General features: G+C 35.4%; 1 protein-coding gene across 2 annotated transcripts in view; it reads left to right on the forward strand.

Moving 5' to 3' along the window:
• The window catches only part of LOC131684364 (serine/threonine-protein kinase Pak-like), an 89,770-nt gene that overhangs the window by 54,421 nt on the left and 11,754 nt on the right, over positions 1 to 23,595 (forward strand). The window contains exon 3 of one of the 2 annotated variants that reach the window (XM_058967182.1): positions 17,835 to 18,106. In XM_058967182.1, coding sequence (XP_058823165.1) covers positions 17,835 to 18,106 — 272 coding nt within the window. The remainder of the gene's footprint in view (positions 1 to 17,834; positions 18,107 to 23,595) is intronic. The other variant, XM_058967183.1, reaches the window with a different exon arrangement.

Genomic DNA, 23,595 nt, shown 5'->3' on the forward strand with positions numbered 1-23,595 from the left:
CCGATAATCTGATTACATACTTAGTGGGTATTACCCACTGTCTAGAACATTCACACAGAGAAATAAGGCATATTCGAATCAAATATTTTGCGACTTTGATTCTAATTCAAATATTTTGTTGAAACAGAAATAAAATTTCTTTTTTGTTTCAAATACCAAACATTGTTGGTACAAAAATATTGGCATTAGTAACATACTAAACTGCATTTTGATTCTAAAATCCCTGCAAACACAAGAAATATTCGTATCAAATATATTGAAACTTTGATTCAAATTCAAGCATTTAGTTGAACCAAAAAAAAATTGATTGGTTCTACAATAGTATTATTTGAAACAAAAATACTGCTTTTAAATTTTGAAATATTGCTTGAAAATGGTTTGACCTAGGGTTTGACTGTGTTTGGAACGACCTTCGCCATCTTGTTGTATCATGCAAAATGGACGTATCAGAGGTCGAGAGCCAAGAATTGGAGTTCAAGACGCTAGGTTTGGACGATTTGGGCGATATAAAAATGTAAACATAATTTGGTTTGTGCAATGCGGTCGTGAGTGCTTCCATAGGTGAGAAAATTATTTATAAATGGGGTAATACCTACGAACCTAATATTATTGTTATTGTTCCAGAAAATTGATACACTGTCGAAATTTTTAAATTTATTGAACGTGAGGAAGTAGAGGAGCTAAAACAGCATTTTTAGCGGAAAGATTGAAACAGTTGTCATTTAGAAGTTGCAATGACGCAAATTTATAAATATAGTTTTAAAACCAAAAATATAAAACCTTCGTTTTAACTATAACGAGGTGCAAAGATCTTGGGCAGGCTTCTAACTCTGCTCAGAATCTGATGCAAAGATAAAAAAATCCGGAAATAACTTAGTTTCTTAAATTCATGATACATTTTTTGAGAACCTTGAGCGAAATTGGACCCAGCGCAAAAAAAACGAGCACTTCAGAATAGAGGAAAACACAATAATCAAGATATTTATATTAATTACACCTTTTTTGAACACAAAAAAAACATTTTTTTTATTTAAATGGATTTGTTCATTGTTTGAAAAAGAAATGCACATTTCAACTAACAAATAACATGCTTTGTTTCAATAAAAGATATGGTAGATTCAAATAAAATTATTATTGAAAGTCCTATGTCGTCGCTGTTGTGCTATCTTATGACAAACGCCATTTTGGGGTAAACTGAGTTAGATATGCCACATTACTTGTTTGAAAAATCTCTACAAAGTGGCGTTTTCAGAATTTTGAAATTCTACTTGGTTACTTAGATATAGCGAGAAACATGATGAGAAATTGTGAGTTTTTTGCTTCAAATTACTCTATTTAGGGATATGCTAAAGTTATATTGAAGTTTTAGATGTTTTTATGTGTGAAAATGTCTGAGTAATAAAATGGCATAAACATTTTCAAAAGAAAATTATACGAGTTGTGAGAAAAACACAGTTTTAGTTTTAAACTGGAAATAAAGTATATTTGGCAACACTGCAACCAAAAATAACATTTTTTTTCTAGATTCCCTGACTCATTTTCTTCAAAATGCATTTCACTGATTTTTCATAGACCATATTAACGCAAAGATATGAATAAAAGTTAAAAATTGATGATTTTTTTCTATGGAAAATTTTCCATGCACGATTATGACACGTCATACAAATTTTGTCATCAATACACGCCTATGACACGTGTGAGTGCAACTTTTGTTTACATTCATAGTAAAAACTCGCAAACTAGTCAACCGATCTTCGTAATATTTGAGAGATTAATGCAGAACTGATAGAAGCATCAATTGTCTTCTTTGGATTGTTTATACCATTTATAAATTTCAAGATATTCAATCTCAAACTTTAAAAATCGTTTTTCTCGAAATGTGCTAAATGGCGCTTGTCATAAGATAGCACAACAGCGACGATGTGGGCTTGTTAGTAATATATTTTTGAATCTAAAAAAGTTGCAATTAGGTTCTGATTCAAAAATATATATTTTTGATTTCTAAGCGAATTATTTTGGAATTTAATATACATTTTTCTGCGTGTATTCGCTGTAGTATCGTGGGTTACAAATGCATTTTGTTACAAACATTAAAAAAGTAAAAGAAAGAATATCTATATGATGCAATGAAGAGCCATTTCTAAACGGTGATAGAAAAAAAATGGTCAAACAAGGATGTATCAAACTTCCATTAAAAAATCAAATCAAGTTTCTTTTGCAAGTTCAATCGATACATGATAGGAGAACATGGAGAGACTTGACCAAATGCAAGATTCAACAATTATCAATATCGTGTTCTGTTTGGTTCTTAATTCTTTTTTTTATATATTTTTATACTTGTTTCGATCCTATCAGGTAATTTTAAAAGTTTGGAGTGAAAAATCCTTGCATCATAGAAAAGATTTCGTAATTCATTACGAAAAAAAAACAACACAAAAAATCCCCCCTTAAACACCAGCCTAATATAGTTTTTATAATGCTAGTCAACAAAGTTAGCAGTTATTTGGCTGATTTCATGACGTGTGGACCTGCGATGTAATCAATACAGCTAATCTCAAAAAACAAGTGCATTAAAAAATCTAACTTTATCAAATACAAACCTTTTATATTTTTTACTGGTGCTAAAGACCTCGACAATATAGAAAAAAATGATTAGAGTATATTTTTACCATTATTTGTTGTTCTGATATTTAAAAAATTTCTTGGTCTAGAATCCCCTTTCATAATTTTTCAAAAACTAAATTAACAAATCTGCAAAATTCATGAATACGCACAATACTTCTGCACATTACATTTCAACGAGTTTTGTGAATTATTGAAAACTTTTTTAGCGATTTACGTAGGTTTAAGGTTGGAGAGAGAATCGGCAAAACTCGAAAACGAAAAAAGCAGTTTTTTTCAACACCGAGCATTAGATCTTCATAAAAATCAATCAGCTTATGTGAAATGTTGTTACAGTACTGCTGATTGATTTTTATGAAGATCTAACACTCGGTGTGGAAAAAAACTGCTTTTTTCGTTTTTTGATTTTTGCCGATTCTCTTTCCAACCTTAACTGAAAACCTGGTCAAGTCTCCCCATGTTCCCTTAAAGAAAAAAATATTTACACAGGCTTTCTTTCTAGGCAATGCGAATAGCCGGGCATTTCGTCTGACTCCTTCCAGCAAGTTTTGCACAGCCTCCTTGGTCGCATTACTGCGAGTTTGCCTTGCCTTCGTGTCCTTGGGCATACCACTCCACGGCCTTTTTCCGTAATGGCAACATGCCAAATGTTGCCAAAAAAGAACGGAACAATTGTGTTGCTTGAAGAAAGACAGCAGGTTTTTTTTCACGATAACTCCTGCACATCAATTTCCTGGTTGATGGTCACGATTGCTATGTAAATGTCGCTCTTCAAGCCACAGGAACAGATGGCCTGCCACACGAGATATTTCGTTGCGAACTTCGACAGCTTAATGGGTTTGAAAATCTCTACCCCCTTTTCTCTTCCAGTAGACGTATAATATACCTGTCCTGGAAGCTATTTAAAGTTTGCCTTGTTGTAGGTTTCGTCATCCTGTAACACGCAATCCAACTACGTAAGCGTCATCATGTGCAGCTTCCGCGATCGTTGTCTGGCCGACTTGTTTTGCTTATCTTTACAATTTGGAATCACCGCCTTTTAAGTCGACGGTCCGGTTCGTATTTTAGCCTAATGCACGGTTGCAGACAACACTCCCAGCTTAAAACTTTTTTTGGTTGTATCCAACGGGGTAAACAGATCGAAATGGCGAGTTGAAAGATAGCAATTATGTCAAAAAAAAGGATTTGAACCTGCAACCCTTGGGACTCCGGCTATTGCACAAACCATTATGTTATCCGTGGGCTATGATGACGTCCCGGGAAGAACACATGATCAGCTGTACTGTACTTTAAATAAATACTTTGATCCTAGTTACTGCTCATAAGAAAGTGACACGGTTTCATCACGGAAAACCTTTTTCGATTCTTAATATTCGCTGCATAGATCGCTCAAAAGCTTTGCTACTGCTACGTTATATAACTATAAACTTTCCTATATGTGATACCAGATCTTCAATGGGTTCCAAACCCGTTCAGATATCAACGTTTTTGCAGAGCACTTCATGAAATACTTTCCCCAAGGCCTTATTTGAGCTGTTCCTAAAGGACCAGTTAAAAGATATGGATTAGCAACCTCTAGCTGTTCTCACTGATTAGTGATTACTAGCCCACTTATAGCATCATCAAACAAAAAAATGTATTGGAATAGGACTCAAACCTTGATCACAATAGTTTCACTCAGACGAAGAAGAAGAGAAATCCATTGAATATAAATATTTTCAGTAACGTAATAGATATCTTTCGCATCTGTAAACATAAAATACAGCTTCAATGGATCTTAAGGGTGAAAGTAGTTCCTGACACCCAGGTTCCATAGGTAGGTGGCGAGAGATGCTCTGCCAAAGATATGCAGGCAAATTAATTTTCGTTTTTCGTTAGATCGTACAGCTCATCGCGTCGTTTATTTTTTTGCTTTTGTGCGGGTGGCTAACGAACACGTTAGTCATCGCCGATTTTGAACGTGCCCTAAGCCTCTATTCACCCGACAATGAGGTAATAATAGTAAGCCAAAGGTCAACACTTCAAAACAACCGGATTTCAAACGCATCTGATGTTGTGTTTCCGGACGATCGGTGATGACGGTGCGATGATGCATGATTGAGCACCGTTGGCTGGAGCCACGGAGACACCGTGTTTGTCTGACTGGGACTTTACGCTTCGATGGGTGTTGCTTCATATAAACTTCAGACTACCCGTAACCCTGCCCTCAAGGCGTAAAACCGTATGTGCAAGGAAACAATACACAAAATATTAGTATCAGTCCGTCTCCTTCGCATACCGACAATAATGGACAGAAAAAAGATTAGCTAAGACAGATTTGATCTCTTCCGTGTGTACATTTTTTGCTCGAATCAATGCGTTAGGATGTGTTGGTTGGGTTAAGCGTGGGGGTTTCGAGAAGGTAATCGAAAACGAAAAGACAAGTATCCTGGCGACCATTTAACGGGTTCCACATAGTAACCTTTTATGGCCATAGTGAGCATCCCATTTGTCGCTTAAATTCATAGTCCTTTGCCGATTTGAATTTACGCTCCGTTCAAACATTCTAATTGGTAAACTTTGGATCTGCGAAAACAAAAGACAATATTTTTAATACTGATACATTTTTACAATAGGAAAAATAATTTTATAAAACCGTCCTACTGGAGCTGTAGAGCTAGATTCTCTGAAGGGCTCCCCGTCAGAATCACTCACTACAACTGCAGACGAGACGGGTAATATCACCCGCTAAAACACTGCTTAACCGTTATGTGTCCGAAGCGGTACTCGCGGGTAACTTTTAAGGTTTCAATAAATGAAATTCCCATGGTTTATCCATAGCTGGAAATTGAAACTTTGTGACATCTTAGAACTTCTCTAAGGCAAGCTTTTGGATTAATAATATTATTGATATAGTTAGGAAGGGAGTGAGGAGGTGCTCCTGAATTTTTTTTACTACGTAACAGACCGACGTGGGTAGCCGGGTACCCACAAAATGAAATACCAATAACTAAGGCAATTTCCATTTTGATACTTTTTGGTGTTTTGGATTCGGGAACTCATCCAAGCATGTTCCAGTTCCAGCGCTGGGATACTATTTGTGAATTTTAGTGGAATACTAGCATTATGGGTATCAAAATTCTTGGAATTGCATCAGTAGGCTATATCTCGTTGTTTTGGTTATATTCATTGTACGGTTTAGATATGTGCGGGCACATGAATTGCGCGAGCGCATATATCATCGCGAAAGACTCGAGCGTTTGTACTTTAACGTGTTCGATCGCGTGTGCGTTTGTATGTCGCGTGTGCTAACGTGTATAAAATCTATTTTATGTCCGTGTGTCTTTTCGCATATTCGCGTGTGTTCTTGGATGATCGCGCGCGGACCGTCAATCGGATACTGAATTTTCGGTGTGCGGTTCAGAAACTAGAAGAAAGTGAGTTCTTCCATATCACTAGAGTTTCCGGTCATGTCGCCATGGAACGTGTTATTTAGTGGATATGAACGTTATTTTTTGATTGAGCCATCGCGATCGCGGGCGTAGATGTGCGTGGATGATCGCGAAGGGCTTAAGCGTTCATATGTAAACGTGTTTGTCGCGTGTGCTCGCGTGTGTGTGACTTCGCGTGAATACATCCGTTTTTGTAACCGTGTTCTCACTCTCATATTCCCGTGTGTTCTTGGGTGGTCGCGCGGATCGTGAATCTGATACTAAATTTTTAGTGTGCGGTTCAGATGCTAGGAAGGAGTGAGTTCCCTCGTATCAACTAAAGTTCCCGGTCATGTCGCCATGTTATCTGGTGGATATGGGCGTTATTTTTGGACTGGCCCGGTTGAAGGCGTGTGTAGAATGGCAGTATAGGACTCGAAAAGAAGAGATAAAAGGCAATAATTGAGAGATAGATTAGACAGGTACAAGATACAGCTAAAATTACGATTATCACATGACAAATATACATTAGTACTTCAAACACTACTAATACTTGAACAGCCAACCACGACACATAGCATAGGGGAACCCGAGGCTATTCGGACCTACTTAAGCAAATCGATCTTTTAGGTGGATAGATGTGAAAAAAATTACCGGTCATAAGTCCTAATTATTAGTTTGAAACCTCAGCTGCATTTTGGTGCCATAAAAAGTTCATTTGCACAACTCAATGGCAGCGCTAGGCGACGATTTGCAAACCTCTACGTTTTTCCATCCATTTACAATGTAGGGGTAATTCGGACCTCCCTACGGGGCAATTCAGACCATCATTTTTCTTTAATTTTTTTACACTGGAATTATGTTTACCTATGAATTAGTTACAAGTCCTTAAGAAGCAAAAAAAATACTTTACAAAAACTTAATGTGGTATTTCACAGCTGTCGATTGGCGGCCCATGTATTATCTTTGCTGTGGCGTGTGCAATGGTGTGCGCAGCCGCAAGCCGCTGAACGGAGGTTGACGGAATAGGGGGTCCGAATAGCCCCGTACGCTCATATCTTACAAAAGTAATGAGTGTCTCGAAAATATCTCTGTTTTCACCCAAACAAAAAACATTCTATAAAATAGGAGCCTCCAACTTTCCAAAACACTTACCTTTTATTTTTTCACTTTTATTTGTTGCTGGCAAAACAATGAAACGCGTTGTATCTCCTTTCTACAAAGAACAAAGAACTAACTTCAGCTCAATGTTAATGTTTCAGAATAGCGGTTTTACGAATATGTACGATAGTCAGAAAGTCTTGCTATTCTCTGAGAAATCGAGAGGGTCCGAATTACCCCCACTGTCTTAATAGCCCCGGGTTTCCCTATACTTTCTCGTTTATCTATTTAGGTATTGGTTGATTGTTGGTTGTGAGCTGTTCAAGAGAGGAAAAGTATAAAACAGAAAATAGGCTCACATCAGCTCTCCCGGCCTTCTCGATTCACCACTATCAAGGCGTATTCTAATCAACATCTTGTAGCGGGCTTCTTATATAAATCGAATTCTGAGTAGTCATAATGATTGGTGGATTATTAACAAGAAAACTAATTAACCTCTAGTAGTAGAACTTGGTGAAAATGGAAACTAAACAGAACCATTATAAGTGCTATAGCGTTCGTTAAATCATTGGGACGTTTTTGTGTTTGCGAAATCTAAGGCATAGTTGGGCGTACATAACCGCGATTGCATGTTCGTCTTTGTGTGTAATCGCGAACGGCTCGGGCGTTTGTAAGTTAACGTGTTCGATCACGTGGGCGTTTGTATGTCGCGTGGACATTTGATCGTCGCGTTTGCTCACATGTAAGTAACTTCGCATGGATAAATTCGATTTTATAACCGTGTGGCCTTTCGGATATTTGCATATGCTCTAGAAAGATCGCGCAAACCGTGAATCTCATGTTTAACTTTCAGTGTACGGTTCAGGTACTAGAAGAGAGTTCCCAATATCACTAGAGTTTATCGTATCCTAATTTATCCCATCCGATCTTCCCGAATGAATCGAATCGAATGGTCGAATTGAACACCGGAAAAAGTGACAAGCGAATCCTGGAAAGAAAAAAAATTGCACACGAGGCAATAAAATACCTTCTATTCTATCATATACACCAATTCTGCATCCATTCCCTGAACCAGTTGTCACAATTACTCAGACGAACACATACACAGATAGACTAGCTCATACAAATTGTTCACTAATACTAAAAACTACAATTATTACTACACTAACTCTAATAAGCTTCTACTTTTACATTTCTTTAGTGGTTGATCATTAGTTTGGACTGGTGCAAAGTATGTAAAAATACAAAATATAAAAAGGTCCATAAGTCCTCTCAGTCTCCTCGATGCACCACTACATTGACGTAATACAATAACCATCTTAAAGCAATTGTCTGTCGCAAAATATGCTAGAGCAACCCTTTTCATTCCATGCACTCTTATAGGAAAGTACTCACAATTCATAGTGGTCCAGAATGTAAAATTTGACGGAATTTCAACCTATAAGCCTTATAATATGTTTAGGAAAGTTGTTGTACTTTACAAAGTCCTTCTTTTCATTTAAACGGAAGCTAGGGTGGTTCTTATTTTAGCAAGATCGAAAATTGAACTTTTTATCGGTCCGAGGTAGAGTTTGACTTTCTTCAATGAAGTTGTAGAATAATACGTTCTACCCAAATTTTCTGAAAATATGCAAGATCTATCTATCATATTTTCCACTGCATGAGGAATGCTAATGTAAACTTTAGGATATTCCTTGAAAACGGTTTTATTTATGTGACTAGTGAAGTTTTTTCTGTTACACAAAAGTAACCTTTGGACAACTTGAAGATTATTTTAGTGCGCTGAATTTGTCCATATGGTCAAGGCTTCTGTCTGTCACGTTACATACGCATATTTCATAAGATAAGTCAGTAAAAACGATAAAATCAGATTCTATCCCAACTGCACATTATTAAGGTCACTTAACGGCACATTTTTTCTACAGAAAGTTATTTTCTATCATGAACGGTTTGCGTGTTATTGTCATTTTAACACATCTGTCACGTTACACAATTTTCGCAGTGAGTTTGGAGGTTGCCCGACTAAATTAAAAAAGTCTGTTCCATTGGCCCTCAAATTTGCATGAACACAGTTTTAAGTTGAAGCTTGGAAAACAAGGAAGAGTTTGAGATATAGTTTTCCTGAAGAAAAACTTTGTTTTCAGTTTTATGGAGTATTCTCAATGATCTGTCACATTACACCAGAATCTGTCACGTTACAGTTCTTTATTTTTATTGAAGCAAGCATATCGAGACAGTCGTGCACAAATCATCCTTGGTCTGGGAACTGAGTATTAACGGGAAATTTCATGTTTATTTTGAAAAACATATTGGTTTTGATTTGATGAACAAACGTGAATAACTTATGAAAAGGTCGTAATTTCACGAAGTAATATATTATTTAAAGAAAAAAATTAAATTAAAATAAAAAAATTAAAAATGAAAAGAATTTTTGAAATATGTTAAAACCTTTTATTGCTATTTTCTCCACAATGCAATTATATTTTAAACATTTCGTATTTGTAATTAAATTTTAAACGTGTTAGGTTTTTTTGCGTTTGGTATCTTTGAGTTATTTATTAAAAGAGCGTATTTTCACTACTACATATTTTTGTTGAAGAAAAAAATCAAAATATTTCGGAAAATTTTTCTTAAGAGCATTTTGCTTCGAAATTATATTTAGTATTAGTATTGTAAAAGAAAATTATATTTATGACTGGCAAATACTGAGAAATTTAGAAGCATACTTGAAGTTAAAAATGCTTCCTTACTAATAACTTCCTAATAATGTAATTACAGTTTCTTCAAATTTTAGGTTTTCGCTACCAAAAAAATGTTTTTTGTAATTGTATGTTTTAACATTTTTTTTGGTTTCTTATTGAAAAATTTGACCAAAAAATATTCACGCAGAAGAATTGATTCCCTAGAACTCGCTATCATATAGTTTTGCCACACCAATGGCGATTTTCGAACAATATATTTTGAAAGTAATGCATTCAGGATCTGATACGCCCTTTTTAAATATTACTCTTGAATAAAAATTGTTTGTTTAATAATGCAAAACACTTAGTCTCCCACAAAGATGAAACGAAGATAATTAGAATCGAAGATAATCACCATTTTGACGTAATAAAATCAAACTTAATGGAATTGCTTCACAACAGAAAACAGCTGTCACGTTACATAAGATCAACTGTGTTTTCTCAAAAATGAATAAAATTTTAAGGTTTTCACAATACAATTTCAAAAAGTAGTAAGTAGTAAGAAAAAATATAGGTTAGACATTGTATGCATGCTTTTAGTGTGGTCCACAAAACTTTTTCGAATTTTTGATCTGTCACATTACAAGTTATATGGTTTCCATTACTTCACAAATGGAAATAAGCATTTATCTATATTCATCTCAATTTTTCAAGCAATATCATCAAATTTAAATTAGACTACAATGGAAAAATGTGGTTCCAGGCAAAAAGTTGAAAATATGCATTTTGTGTACATTTTAACTCCTTACGGTCTTTTAGTCAATTTCAATTAAATATATAACTTTTTCAAATAACAATACCTTCGCTTAGGGTACTTAACATTAAACTGTTTCCACCAAATGAAACATCATGCTCTGTAGTATACATCATCAAAAAATAGAAAATACGATATATTCTTGTATCTTGCAATATTTACTAAAAATTATTTTATTTTCAGTAAAAAGTATATATAACTTGCAACATACATTTTTCCCAAAGGAAAAAAATGGATGAACCAATTTGCGCTTGTAGCACGTATGTGGTGTGAACTGCTTGGATTTAGTGTCTAAATGGCGCCAATTTGGTATTTGTTTGGATGCATAGTCTAACTGACAGCAAGTTGGTGTCAGTTACTAACAAGTGGGACATGAAACATATATAACTTTCTAATGAAATAAGCTAGAGCTTCAGTAGACTGAAACAAACTGTTTTTCTTCAAAATATCTGATAATATTTCTAAATCTAAATTGCATGTCTTCGATAAAGCTTTTTCAAGTTTGATTTTCATCCGTTTTCTGAAAGACTACGAAACTCCTCTATCTGGAACTAATCAAAAGTAAATTTTAAGATTTTAATAAATTTGGAATTACCCTACCCACTATTTAAAATAATAGAACGGTCTTGTAAAGCGCATACACGTAGAGAAATATAGCATAATAGAATCAAATATTTTGCGACTTTGATTCTAATTCAAAGATTTTGATGAAACAGATATAAAATTTCTTTTTTTCAAATACCAAAACATTGTTGGTACAAAAATATTGGCTTTAGTGACAAAATAAACTGCATTTTGATTCTAAAATCCCTGCAAAACAAGGAATATTCGCATCAAATATATTAAAATTTTGATTCAAATTCAAGCATTCAGTTGAACAAAAATAAATGGTTGCTTGTACAATAGAATTATTTGAAGTAAAAATACTGCTGTTAGATTTTGAAATATTGCTTGAAAATGGTTAGACTGTGTTTGGTTCGATCTCCGCCATTTTGTTGCATCACACAAATAAAAAAATGGACGCATCGGAGGTCGAGAGTAAAGAATTGGAGTTCAAGACGCTAGGTTTAGACGATTTTGGCGATATAAAAATGTAAATATAATTTGATTTGTGTAATGCCATCGTGAGTGCTTTCATAGGTGAGAAATTATTTAGTAATGGGGCAATACCGATGGACCTAATATTATTGTTGTTATTTCAGAAACAATACACTGTCGAAATTTTAAAATTTATCGAACGTGAGGAAGTAGAGGAGCTTAACAGCATTTTTTTAGCAGAAAGGTTGGAAAAGTTGTCATTCATAATTACGCAAATTTAAAAATATAGTTTCAAAACCGAAAATCTAGAACCTACGTTTTAACTATAAGGTGCAAAGATTTCGCGCGGGCTTCCAATTCTGCTCACAATCTAATGCAAAGTTAAAAAAACTGAAATCACCTAGTTTCTAAAATTCATGATATATTTTTTGAAAATCTTGAGCGAAATTGGGATTCGGTGCAAAATACGAGCACCTCAGGATAATGGAAAATATAAAAAATCAAGATATTAATGTTAATTACACCTTTTTTGAAAACAAAAAAAAAGTTTTTTGATTTAAATGGATTTGTTCATTGTTTTAAAATAAAAAGCATATTTCAAATAACAAATGATATATACTTTGTTTCGAAAAAAGATATGATAGATTCAAACAAAATTATTATTGAATCTACATAAAGTCCTATGAGGGATTGTTAGTAGAAACAACAATAATTTTTTTAGAATCTAATAACAAATATTTTTGAATCTAAAATAATTGCAATTAGTCCCTGAGTCAAAAATATATATTTTTGATTTCTAAGTGAATTATTATGGAATTTAATATACATTTTTCTGCGTGTATTAACGAGAGACAATTTATAGAGAACCAAATTTTTAATATAACTTTTGTATTTTTCATTTTTACTGACATATTCTTTAGATGATTTTCAGAGTTGTTGAAGACGAATGTTTTCTTCTGACACATCAAAACTCAAGCTTCTATTATGAAGAAGATATAAGTATTGAGTTCTACAAAATGACGACACGAATGAACTCATTAAGAATAAAGTTCATGTTTGACTATTGAATACTTTACGCTGACGTCACAAATGAACTCAAGTGTTCATTTTTTACAGTTCGCTTGTACTGTTTACATGAACTTAGAAAAATTCTTTGCGAATTGCTTCGAGCGAATCTAGTCGCCCACAAAATTTGTCTAAGTCCATGTAAATAGTACAAGTGAATTGTCAATAAAAGTGAGGTTAACTGTGCCCGTAAAAAACCTAATACTCGTAGGTTTCTTTACTTTGTCAGTTGCATGAGCTCGAGTGCAGCGAGTGTTCATCTGTTACATTCGAACTCACGTAATTTCCATGTAAACAAACCACAGAGAATTGTCAAACGAAGTTCCTCCGGCTCATTTTGTGAAGTTATGTCGGTTGGTGTAAAACCTTATTATAGGGTTTGTATACCTATAATGGACCCTTTACGTATAATGGACCCCCCGACGTTTTTTTGTCAAATATTCCTCATTAATAACTGTTTTTAACGTATACTGTTGATTACAGGACAGCTTTAAGACTTAGACAGAAATTAGAATGGGTTTTATCACCATAAATCATTTCAAAATTGATATTTACACTCAATTTCTATCCAGTGCAGCATGACACAGGGTTTGCAAGTAATTGTTTTACTATTATAAAAAGAATACTTCGCTCTGATGTAAATAAACTACGCATGAAAAAGATATTGTTTTACTGGTTAATACCTAACACTAACACAATCTTTTGCGATGTAGATCTAACAAACTAAGATAATTTAAAATTTATATTGAAATTCTGGGGGTCCATCATGGGAACAAGTGAAACTAGGTATCTGCGCATTATGAACCCCTGACACATTAATATAACTAGAAACTTGTAATAACAACTAATAGAATTAAAAAGAGTTAACAATATTCTGAGGATTCAGTATAAGATTGATTGAAACCATCATATTGAAAATTTTGCAGCTCCTCAGTATTGGATCAACAAAATTTGTGGTTCCTACACAAATCAATAGACAAAAACTAATAACAGTAGGTACAAATACATGAAGGCTGCCATGCAAAAGTTCATTCGAGCGACTAGAACCATGTTCTGTCAAAAAAAGCGTGCAGGCAATTTGATATCACGCTCTACTGTGAAGTCGCGGAGTATATGGAAAAACTGGCCTGAAGGAACAAGAAAAGCTCCACGCTTTCCACCAAAGAAGAAAATAAAATAGTGACATGGATAGCCCGAAAATATTACTTAATAACCATGAAAAATTAAATTTTGTAGTAATACTTTAGCAAGTTTGTCATGCACAGTGTTGCAGAATGATTGCAATTTATTCACTAATATCCTTCTATTGAAAAGTAATAGAACAAATATTTTTGTTTTAAAAAAAAGGTGGTGCTAAACGTTCATGAAGCTTTACTAAAATTTGATTATACGGAATACTAAAATAAATACCGTAAAATGTAGCATTGATTATTGTTTCGAATAACTTTCTTGAAATCAACAAGCTGTAATTAATTTCGTTTTTGAAGTTAGATAACATAGTTCGAAATTTTGTATAAATTGCATATATCCAGGCAATTTCATGTCCATTATTGTTACGCCCGAAATAAAACAAAACTAAAGATATAAAGTACTTTTATCGAACTTTATCAGGAAAATAGTAGAAATTAAATAGTTGGGGATTAAATCATGTAAATCATGGGCCCTATCAGCTAAAAATTCTTACGGTTTCTTCAAAACGCTTCATATATAGCTATACATGAATGTACAAGCAATTGTATGAACTGATCAAAATGATGCAAGAAGTTTTGTCGTTTTTAATTTGTATTTGGTATCTTAAAATATTATTAAATGACAAAATATTCGTTGTCTTAATACACTAAACATGTTTAGAGCCGACTTGTTAATATTGAAAATGCTTTACTCCACTGTATTGTTGATGGATTGTCATAATGCGACCACCAATCAATTCGGACAATTGCCAATTACAATTTTCGTAAACTTGTGTAAGACTTTCTATAATGCAGACCTCATCGCCTTACTCATAAGCGTCATACAAATCACATCGCTTGATATAAAAGTCATGTTCGCCTTTGAAATCAGCACCAGATCAACTAAAAATTTAATTCATTAGTCAAAGGTTTCGAGTGCCATTGAAATATTTAATGAAAGGAAAGAATAACAAAATTTTGTTATTTTTCATATTTTATAATTTTCTTATAATGCTAATCTAAAATGACTCTTGATATTACCAGAAAACTGTAAAAATACAATTTTATGTATTAATTGTTGGATATGCGTATAATGGACCCGGGTCCATAATGCGCATATTCGACCCTGGGTCCATAATTGGAAAACGGGTCCATTATAGGGATATGGATACCAGTTCGAAATATAGAATTTTACTAAAAGAATCAAGTTGAAATGCTTTAAATTTGCATTATATTGTTCCAAAGACTTGGTATCATCAATTGATAGAATATAACATTAAAAGTACAACTGGATTTATCCAAATTCTTTGAAATTGTTAGCACCGTCTACTGCGGGGTCCATTACTAGCACATAAACCCTACTTCGAATCATAGCCATATATGTAGTTGAAAAATAATTATCTTTCGTTTGCCCTCATCAATAAAAAGGGTGCTATAAATAAATTATAAATTTTCAACTTTTGGAAAATTGTGGAGACTGCTGTTATGCTCCGTAGAGAACCTAAAAAAGGTGGTCATCTTCGAGGCAGACCAGCTGATTGTATTTGCAATCGAGGAATATTTCGATGCGGCGGGCGTTCTAGGAGACTGAAGTCTGGCAGCCCAAGATCGAGTGTCCTGGAAATTGAAAATACATTCGATCATGATTCGGAGAACGCTGATTGCTCGGCCGCTATTTTTGAGAATACGTAGAGTTGAGACAAAAAGTCAATACAAATAATAACGAGAATAGCTCCTTCCAAAACTATTTCATTAGTCTCATCGATTGAAACACTCGCGTCGCAGCGGTCGAAAATAGTAAAAAAAATTCAATATTTGTTGAAGTGAAATATTTTCTGAAGGTGTTAAATTGAGTTCAGGCGTCCAGTTTCATCACCTATGCCATTCAGTCGCTATCCAGTTTCACCACCTATGCCATGCAGTATTGAAAGCATTGAACATGTTAGTCCATGCAGAAAGTTTCGTTTTCCAGAACAAACCAGAACACGTGGTTAAAAATGAGTTGCGATTAATATTGTCATGTTTATATAGAAGGCGATAGAATAGAGATACTACTACATGATCTGGCCCCGCATACTTGCTTCAAGTTCATTAAAAGACACCCTAAAGCATCAACGGAGCATCTAAAGCTTCTGTAATATTCTAAAAATGAATATTATTTTCAGCGGGCTTAACAGGTTTCAAAACAAATGTTACGGATTTGCAAAATCTTTTGGCTTTAAGTTAATTGTTGATTGACTGTTGCAATATTGCTCTAAAACATTAAATATCTCGCTCAAGATTTTTGCAGGGATTCATTAGCAGAGAGCAATATCTTCAACTTCTACATATTAGAAAAGAAAATTATCTGTGGAGGTTTGAAAGCTGTTCTACGTTCATTCTTCAAGAATGGAATGATACTTGTAGGTTAGTTTTTGTTTCTGAATTTCCAATATTATACCGGAAAACTAGTTTCAACTACCAGGTTTTCTCAGTATTTCTGGCTGGATTATTGTAAATTCGGTGATTGCGCTGTCAATTTTACAATTTCAATTACTGAATTTTCAGTCAAGGTAATCTGCAAATTGATTAAACTCACATTGCAGAGCTTTCCGCATTTTAGAATGTGGTTTCTTTAAGCTGATGAAAATTCCTTACAGTTTTACTGAAATGGATGACCAAATTTTGGAGTGTAGTTCTGGAAAATAAATTTGTTTCTTTTCAAATTACATACAAAACTTTGAAGGAGCTTTCAGCGAGATTGGTGTATAACTCGTCATTACTGCCAAAATATGTTCTTTGGCTATCGTATATTACACAGTTCACCACACCTAAGTGCAGAGTTAAAAATAATCGAAGCTCTTTTTTGACGGCTGAAAATGAACCTGAAGAGACTCGCGGTGATTAGAAAAAATATTCATTCAAATATCCATGCTATTCATTCAGTTGAATATCGTACAATATATTCATTTCACTAATTATCTAGGAAAATGTTTTCAAATGCCGGTAAAGCATATAAAACAACAATCATCATCGCTTACATTGTGCCACGGCCTACTTTGATGCGTTTGATTCGTTGTTGTACGGTCGCTTCGTGTAATAATCGGAGATGAATGAAAATCTGCATTGATGAATGGACGGTTCGTTCGTTTGACGTTTTCAGCTGCGTCACTGAATATTGAAAACGAATGCGGCTGAATATGATCAATTTTCATTCAATGAATTTGAATATTTTTAACTCTGCCTAAGTGTATTATGATTTATTACTCAATTACACTAACCCACCGTCACTCGATTCAGCGAAAAAGTGATTCATGGGCTGACCTGCGTCATCTCACAACGGAAGTCTTTTATTGACAACATGGGCTGACCTGACGCCATTCCGTTCAAAGTATAAGTTTTCGAACTTTCTTCCTACTTACGTGTACTATTCAAAACATTCGTATGTTGCACTAGTCAATCGTAATGTATTTTCCTACGAATGCCTTTTACTTCAATGTCGGGTGTCTAGGGATTTATTCTATCGGAGAACTTGCAATTTGTTTGGGAATAAAACTGAAGAAGTGTTCCGATTTCCGAATAAGACTAGTAATAATTATGATTGAAATTGAAGATTACATTCTTACAGATTACAGATCTCTGTTTTTATTAGATTTTTGGATTTAATCAAAGAATACGAATTTGGCATGATAATTGTGCTAATCTGTTTTCCCACTTTATGAATAGCATCAAGGGTTTATAGAGGAAACTAACAATATTTGATGGCATAAGATAACAAAAGATAAAAACAATAAAACTGACGAAGTCTATATTGAACCCATATTCCCCCAAATACGTCCATCATCCTGCATATCGGCCTATTTTTTCAAACACCCACAAAACCCATGCACCTTAATAAGCGATATCATCTCTAAATGCATAACACAACAAGTGCAATAATAATGCTCACTTCCAGCATCGTCCATAGGTTCCTCGCTGAGCCGAGTCAGCAGCAGTAGCCCGAGCAGCACCCCGACGGATTCGGAGTCGCACGGTCCTGGCGTCAACCAGGTACATCTGTCCAGTTCCCACTCGCAGGCGTACAGTTTGGGACCGCTATCGTCGCACCACAACTCGACCGGTGAGCGAGACAGCGACGAACTCGGCGGACTCAGCAGCGGGGGTAGCATCAGTGGCAATGGCATTCCACCGCCCATCGCCAGCCGACCCGAGCGGACAAAGTCTATCGTAAGTATTGGTTATTACTGGGTCGCTTCATTCAATTAGTCTATAATTAAATATTGATGGTCCCGCACAATGATCGTGGCTATAAAATAATCAAAATTCTACCAATCCAGATAGAGAGTTAGAGATCTAATTCTACCGTTCAGATGCCGTTTTTTGAGGGACTGTGAAAAAAATATAACGGAGAGATCAAACCTGGTTGAGTAAAGGACACAGTTTTACGACTCCTGGGGTCATCGTTCAGAGACCCAAAATTTGTTTATTTATTGATGGCGTTTAAAACTTTATGGCCCCTGCCAACTCGCTGGAAAGTGCAAATTGCCGTACAGGCAGGATGTTGTAAAATATCTCTGCCTGAATGGGTTGATCTTACAATCAACTCAGGTTCTTTGCTAGAGTTTTGGAATGATTGCCCGAAAAAGTGTGTTTTGGATATTCTATTAAATATACAGGGAGGCTTTCCCAACATTCGACAAAACCTGGCATTTAGTTGGAACTGAACACGCGTCTTAATTGCAATGTTACACAACTGATTAAGCATGATGATCAGATATGTTGGATCGAAAATGGAGACTTCAACTACCTGTAAGCGACAGACCTTTGTCGCCCGGATAGTTAGAACAAGGAGAAAGTCGTGCTTTTTTCGTTCTGTGGTTTTACCAGGAGGGTATAGGATTAAACAAAATACAACTCGGTTGCTTCATTCCACGATCTTCTCTTCTAATCGTACCTTCTCGCTCTTCTTATTGTGTTCCATTTGACCCAAACTAGTCGGGGGTTCCTGTTACCTCGATTCATTCATTTCCGTTTCTTGTAAGAAATCTTGTCGTAAATTCTTTCAACTGTACCTGGGTTTCAGAGTTTAGCTTTATCTACATAACAATTTTCTGATATTTGTTCGGATTGGTCACAGTATTTTTTTTGCAATTTTCTGCCCCCTTCCCACGGCATTGCCCGCCTTGTCTACGTGAGGTAACACAGCTAGAAAAATAAACTAGAACCTACTCAACGCATGTTTTCCCACGGATGGAATTCGGGTGACCCTTTGCTTGGGTTTCTTCAGTATGAAGTGTGCATTTGAGGTTGCTAGAAGTGTGTTTTCGGTTGCAGTGTCTGACGTGCGCAACACATCACCAATTATCAGGCCTGTAGTAGGCTATGCAGTGAAAATGTTTCAGGAGATTTATGCAATCACAAACGCCTTTCAACGGCAGTTGTCCAGTTTGATTGATCGGCTGTCGTTTGTGCTACTGGTATGTGGAACTTTTAACAAATTACACGGTGCTACAGTGATTTTGAACTTTTCAAGTGACCTAGCCCAACGCACCAAAAAAGCTGAACAAGTCTTTGATTCGAGAGAATAGGCTGAACAAGAACTGATTAAGACATTATCCAGCTAAATTGTTTGTTAGGAGTATAGGTTGTGAGTCTCATCAAAAGCAACAAGAATTTTTTTTTGAAACTTTTGTATTCCTAGAAAATCTTGATTGTAAAAAAAATTTCTGGGACCTTCGGCACAAGAAAATTAGCTAAGTTGTCTTTGTAATTGTAATTGTAGTTGTAATTTTTATATTGTCCTAAAAGCGCACAATATTTCTTACAAAACAGCACAATTCAGCATATCGTACGAAAATCTATTTTTCTTCTTTCCAGAACTGTAATAAATCGAAAATCGGCCGAAAATGACAATTTTTGGTGCCAAAGGTTCCAGAATTTTTTTTTATTACAGAAGTTTTAACCTCATGGTTATTCGCCTCCTTTCGGATTAGAAAAATATATTTAGAAAAATTTCTAACCCTATGTGAGGGATTGGGAATCGAACCCAGGTGAGCTGCGTACAAGACAATCTATTTACCAAGTACGTTATGCCCGTGTCCCCATTTCCAGAAAATAGTTTTTCGCTGTAAATCAAGATTTTGTGGGTATATTAAACTGGTCAAATGTTGTTTTATGTTGCATTCAACTGGTCCCACAACATATATTAGTTCATTCAATGTTTGTATTTTGTAGCGCCATGTAAATACGATCTGGCCAGGGATTTTGCGTCGTTCGGATTCATCGAGTATCATTCACCAATGATTCGGATATGATCTCGCAAGCGGTCTTCTATATTCAAATCATTTATATTTTAAATTGAGACATACGGTCAATTTACAAGTTGAAATTATTTTGTAGGTACTAGCTGTGAAGACAGGTAAAAATGAATGAATAAATACTACTTTGTCTCAATATTCAGAGATCTGAGAAGATATCGTCGCTGTTGTGCTATCTTATGACAAACGCCTTTTTGGGGTAAACTGAGTTAGATATGCAACATTACTAATCTGAAAATTCTCTACAAAATGGCGTTTTCAGAATTTTGAAATTTTGCTTGGTTACTGAGGTATAGCGAACACAGTGATGAGAAATTGTCAGTTTTTTGCTTTAAATCACTGTATCTTGGGATTCGCTTAAGTAATGTAGAAGTTTTAGATGTTTTTATATGTAAAAATGTCTGAGGAACACAATGGCATAATAATTTTTAAAATAAAAATACATATATTGCGAGAAATATGCAGTTTTACTTTTAAATTGGCAATATTTCATATTTGGCAACACTGTAATTAAAAATTACTATTTTTTCTAGATTGCTTGCTCAATTTCCTTCAAAATACATTTCATCGATTGTTTCTAGGCCGAATAAAGCCGAAGATATTAATAAAAGTTAATAATTGATGCTTTTTTTTCTATGGAAAATTTTCCATGCACAATTATGACACGCCATACAAATTTTGCCATCAATACACGCCTACGACACGTGTGAGTGCGACTTTTGTTTACATTTATAGTGAAAACTCGCAACATAGTCAACCGAACTTCGTGATATTTGAGAGTTTAATACAGAATAGATTGAAGCATTAATTGTCTTCTTTGGATTGTTTTTACCATTTTTAAGTTTCAAGATATTCAATATCGAACTTTAAAAATCGTTTTTCTCGAAATGTGCTAAATGGCGCTTGTCATAAGATAGCACAAAAGCGACGATATGACAAAAATAATATTGCTCAGAACTAACTCATGTATATAGTGAGATAATGTGATTTCACTCACAAAAAAAAATCTTTTTTTCGGCGTAAGATTCTGGGTACAATTTTTAGAGTATTTCGTACCCACTGTTTACGAAAAATGTCTATGGGTCATTTCACGTCAAATTTACAACAAAAAATTTTATTCCTTCAAGATTTTTTCTTGCATTCTGTAGCTAAAAGTAATTGACACGTATTTTTTAAATAAGTTGGATTTGAATGTGTCGTATTCCACTCGTCAGTAACTGACACCAACTTGCTATCAGTTAGACTATATCCAAACCAACACCAAATTGGCGTCAGTTGGACATTAAATCCAAAAAGTTTACACAAAATGTGTGAACGCCCAAAGCAACTGGTTGGTACCGAATTATGTCTCGGTTAGCAAAGCACAGGGGCTTTGGGTCGCTGACGAGTATATGGAACCGAAATCTAGTCTTTTGGCATTAGAGCCGAACGCCTGTGAGTATGCAACCTTTATTTTGTCCCTAAAAGAAGAAATGGATATACCATACCATACATACCTAACATCAAATTGAATAACTGACGCCAATTTGATGTTAAATTGGATACAGTCTAACTGATAGCAAGTTGGTGTCAGTTACTGACGAGTGGAACACGAAACATTCAAACCCAACTTATTTAAGCTAGGTTTTGTGCCCTTAACGCGCAAATTGGTATATCTTTTTTTCCTTTAGGAAAAATAAAGGTTACATACGTATTTTTTTGTTTTAGCTGAATATAGACATTTCGGACCCTCAGCTGTCTATCATCTATGAATAGAGTATATCTCGACAAACAAATGATTACGGCCTAAAAGCCAACTGTCAAAATCCAACTTGAATGGAAATTCCGGACAAACCGTTACACACCAATCACAGATGTTGGTAGTAAACGAAAGAGAAAAGTTTTCTCTTTCATAAACTGTTACGAACTGTGTTCGACTAGTAACGGTTTGTCTGGAACTTCCATTCAAAGTGGATTTTGACAGTTGGCTTTTAGGCCGTAATCATATGTTTGTCGAGATATTAACGACGCTGAATACCTCTGGGTAAAGACTCGCCATCTCTATCTTATTCTTATTATTTATCTGTAGGTGTCATTCCAATCGAGCACGAGGCTTGTCAAAGGCACTCAATCCGAAGTAAATCGCTTCGAATCCTTTTGGAATGAAGGCCATTGGCAGATCTCGTACTCGATTGGAATGACACTGACAGATAAATGGTAAACAAACGATAGACGTGTCGAGTCTGTATCCAAAGGGATTCGGCGTCTTTAGTGTACATAACATTTTCATGGCTGTCATGTAGCTCTGTTATATCTCAAAAATATTGGCGGTTGTCAGTTTTCGTGTGCGTGCGCTAAGAATAAATGTTTCTTCGGAGCGCTATTCAGAATGTCAAATGGTTATAGGAAATAACACTTCTTCACACTTCTCTAAAGTTTTTTTCCGGGCTGGAATTCGTACACGAGGGCTGGTATCCTCCAGCAAAAAAAAATCCACGGAAGCTCCGATTACGCAACGTCTTCATTTTGAGGCTAGCTATCTATATTCCGACTTTCGCACGATCACCACACAAACAAAAGCCACCTTTCCCCACCGCCGCCGCCATGACTGAATATCTAATTCAGCACTGGCTTTCGCTAGCAGAAGGAATATTGGGATATAAATAGAACTAACAATTGTACACGAATATATAATAAACTTTTCTACACCTATCTAGACCTAACGAAAAGTTCACAAGAGAAAAAACAAACATAAAGTAGAGAAAAATGTGAATGGTCATATGGGGTAGTGGTGAACATTGTGTTACCAAAACAAATACACTCTACGGAGAGAGTAACCAAAAATAGATATGTTTCCACCCATTGCTAAATTGTTACCCTGACGGGCTACAAATTAAAACATGTACATTGTTGTAGGGGTTTGCATGTCGTGCGTGCTAGCGTGTATATAGCTTCGCGTGTAAGAATTAGGTTTTATAACCGTGAGTCCATTCGCATATTCCCGTGTGTTCTTGGATGATCCCGCGGGGACCATGAATCTGATGCATAGAACGTGTCTAGTGCATATGTAGGGCTGAGAGAGAGGCATAGAACGTGTCTAGTATTTTTTTTTTTTTGCAATGGAAAAGACCTCTACGTCCTAGCCCAGTACACGTGCTATTGGTAGGGTCCAAGCTACCGCACGGGGTGCACTGGGGGCGTGTCGGGCTCGAATGGTGACGCTGCCATTAATACCGACTAAACTCCATTGGGTTCCGCCATCGTTCCTCCCAGGAACTACCTCTCGGTATTACTTCTGGGGGGATGGCTGTACTTAATGTACTCATTCACTCTCACTCACGCGTTCATACGTCCTGTATGAGGCTTACTTGGGTGCTCTCTCAATCGCACCTTGATTCACTCTCAAACACTCACACATGA

The sequence above is a fragment of the Topomyia yanbarensis genome, chromosome 2, assembly GCF_030247195.1.
Source record: "Topomyia yanbarensis strain Yona2022 chromosome 2, ASM3024719v1, whole genome shotgun sequence".
Taxonomy (NCBI): domain Eukaryota; kingdom Metazoa; phylum Arthropoda; class Insecta; order Diptera; family Culicidae; genus Topomyia; species Topomyia yanbarensis.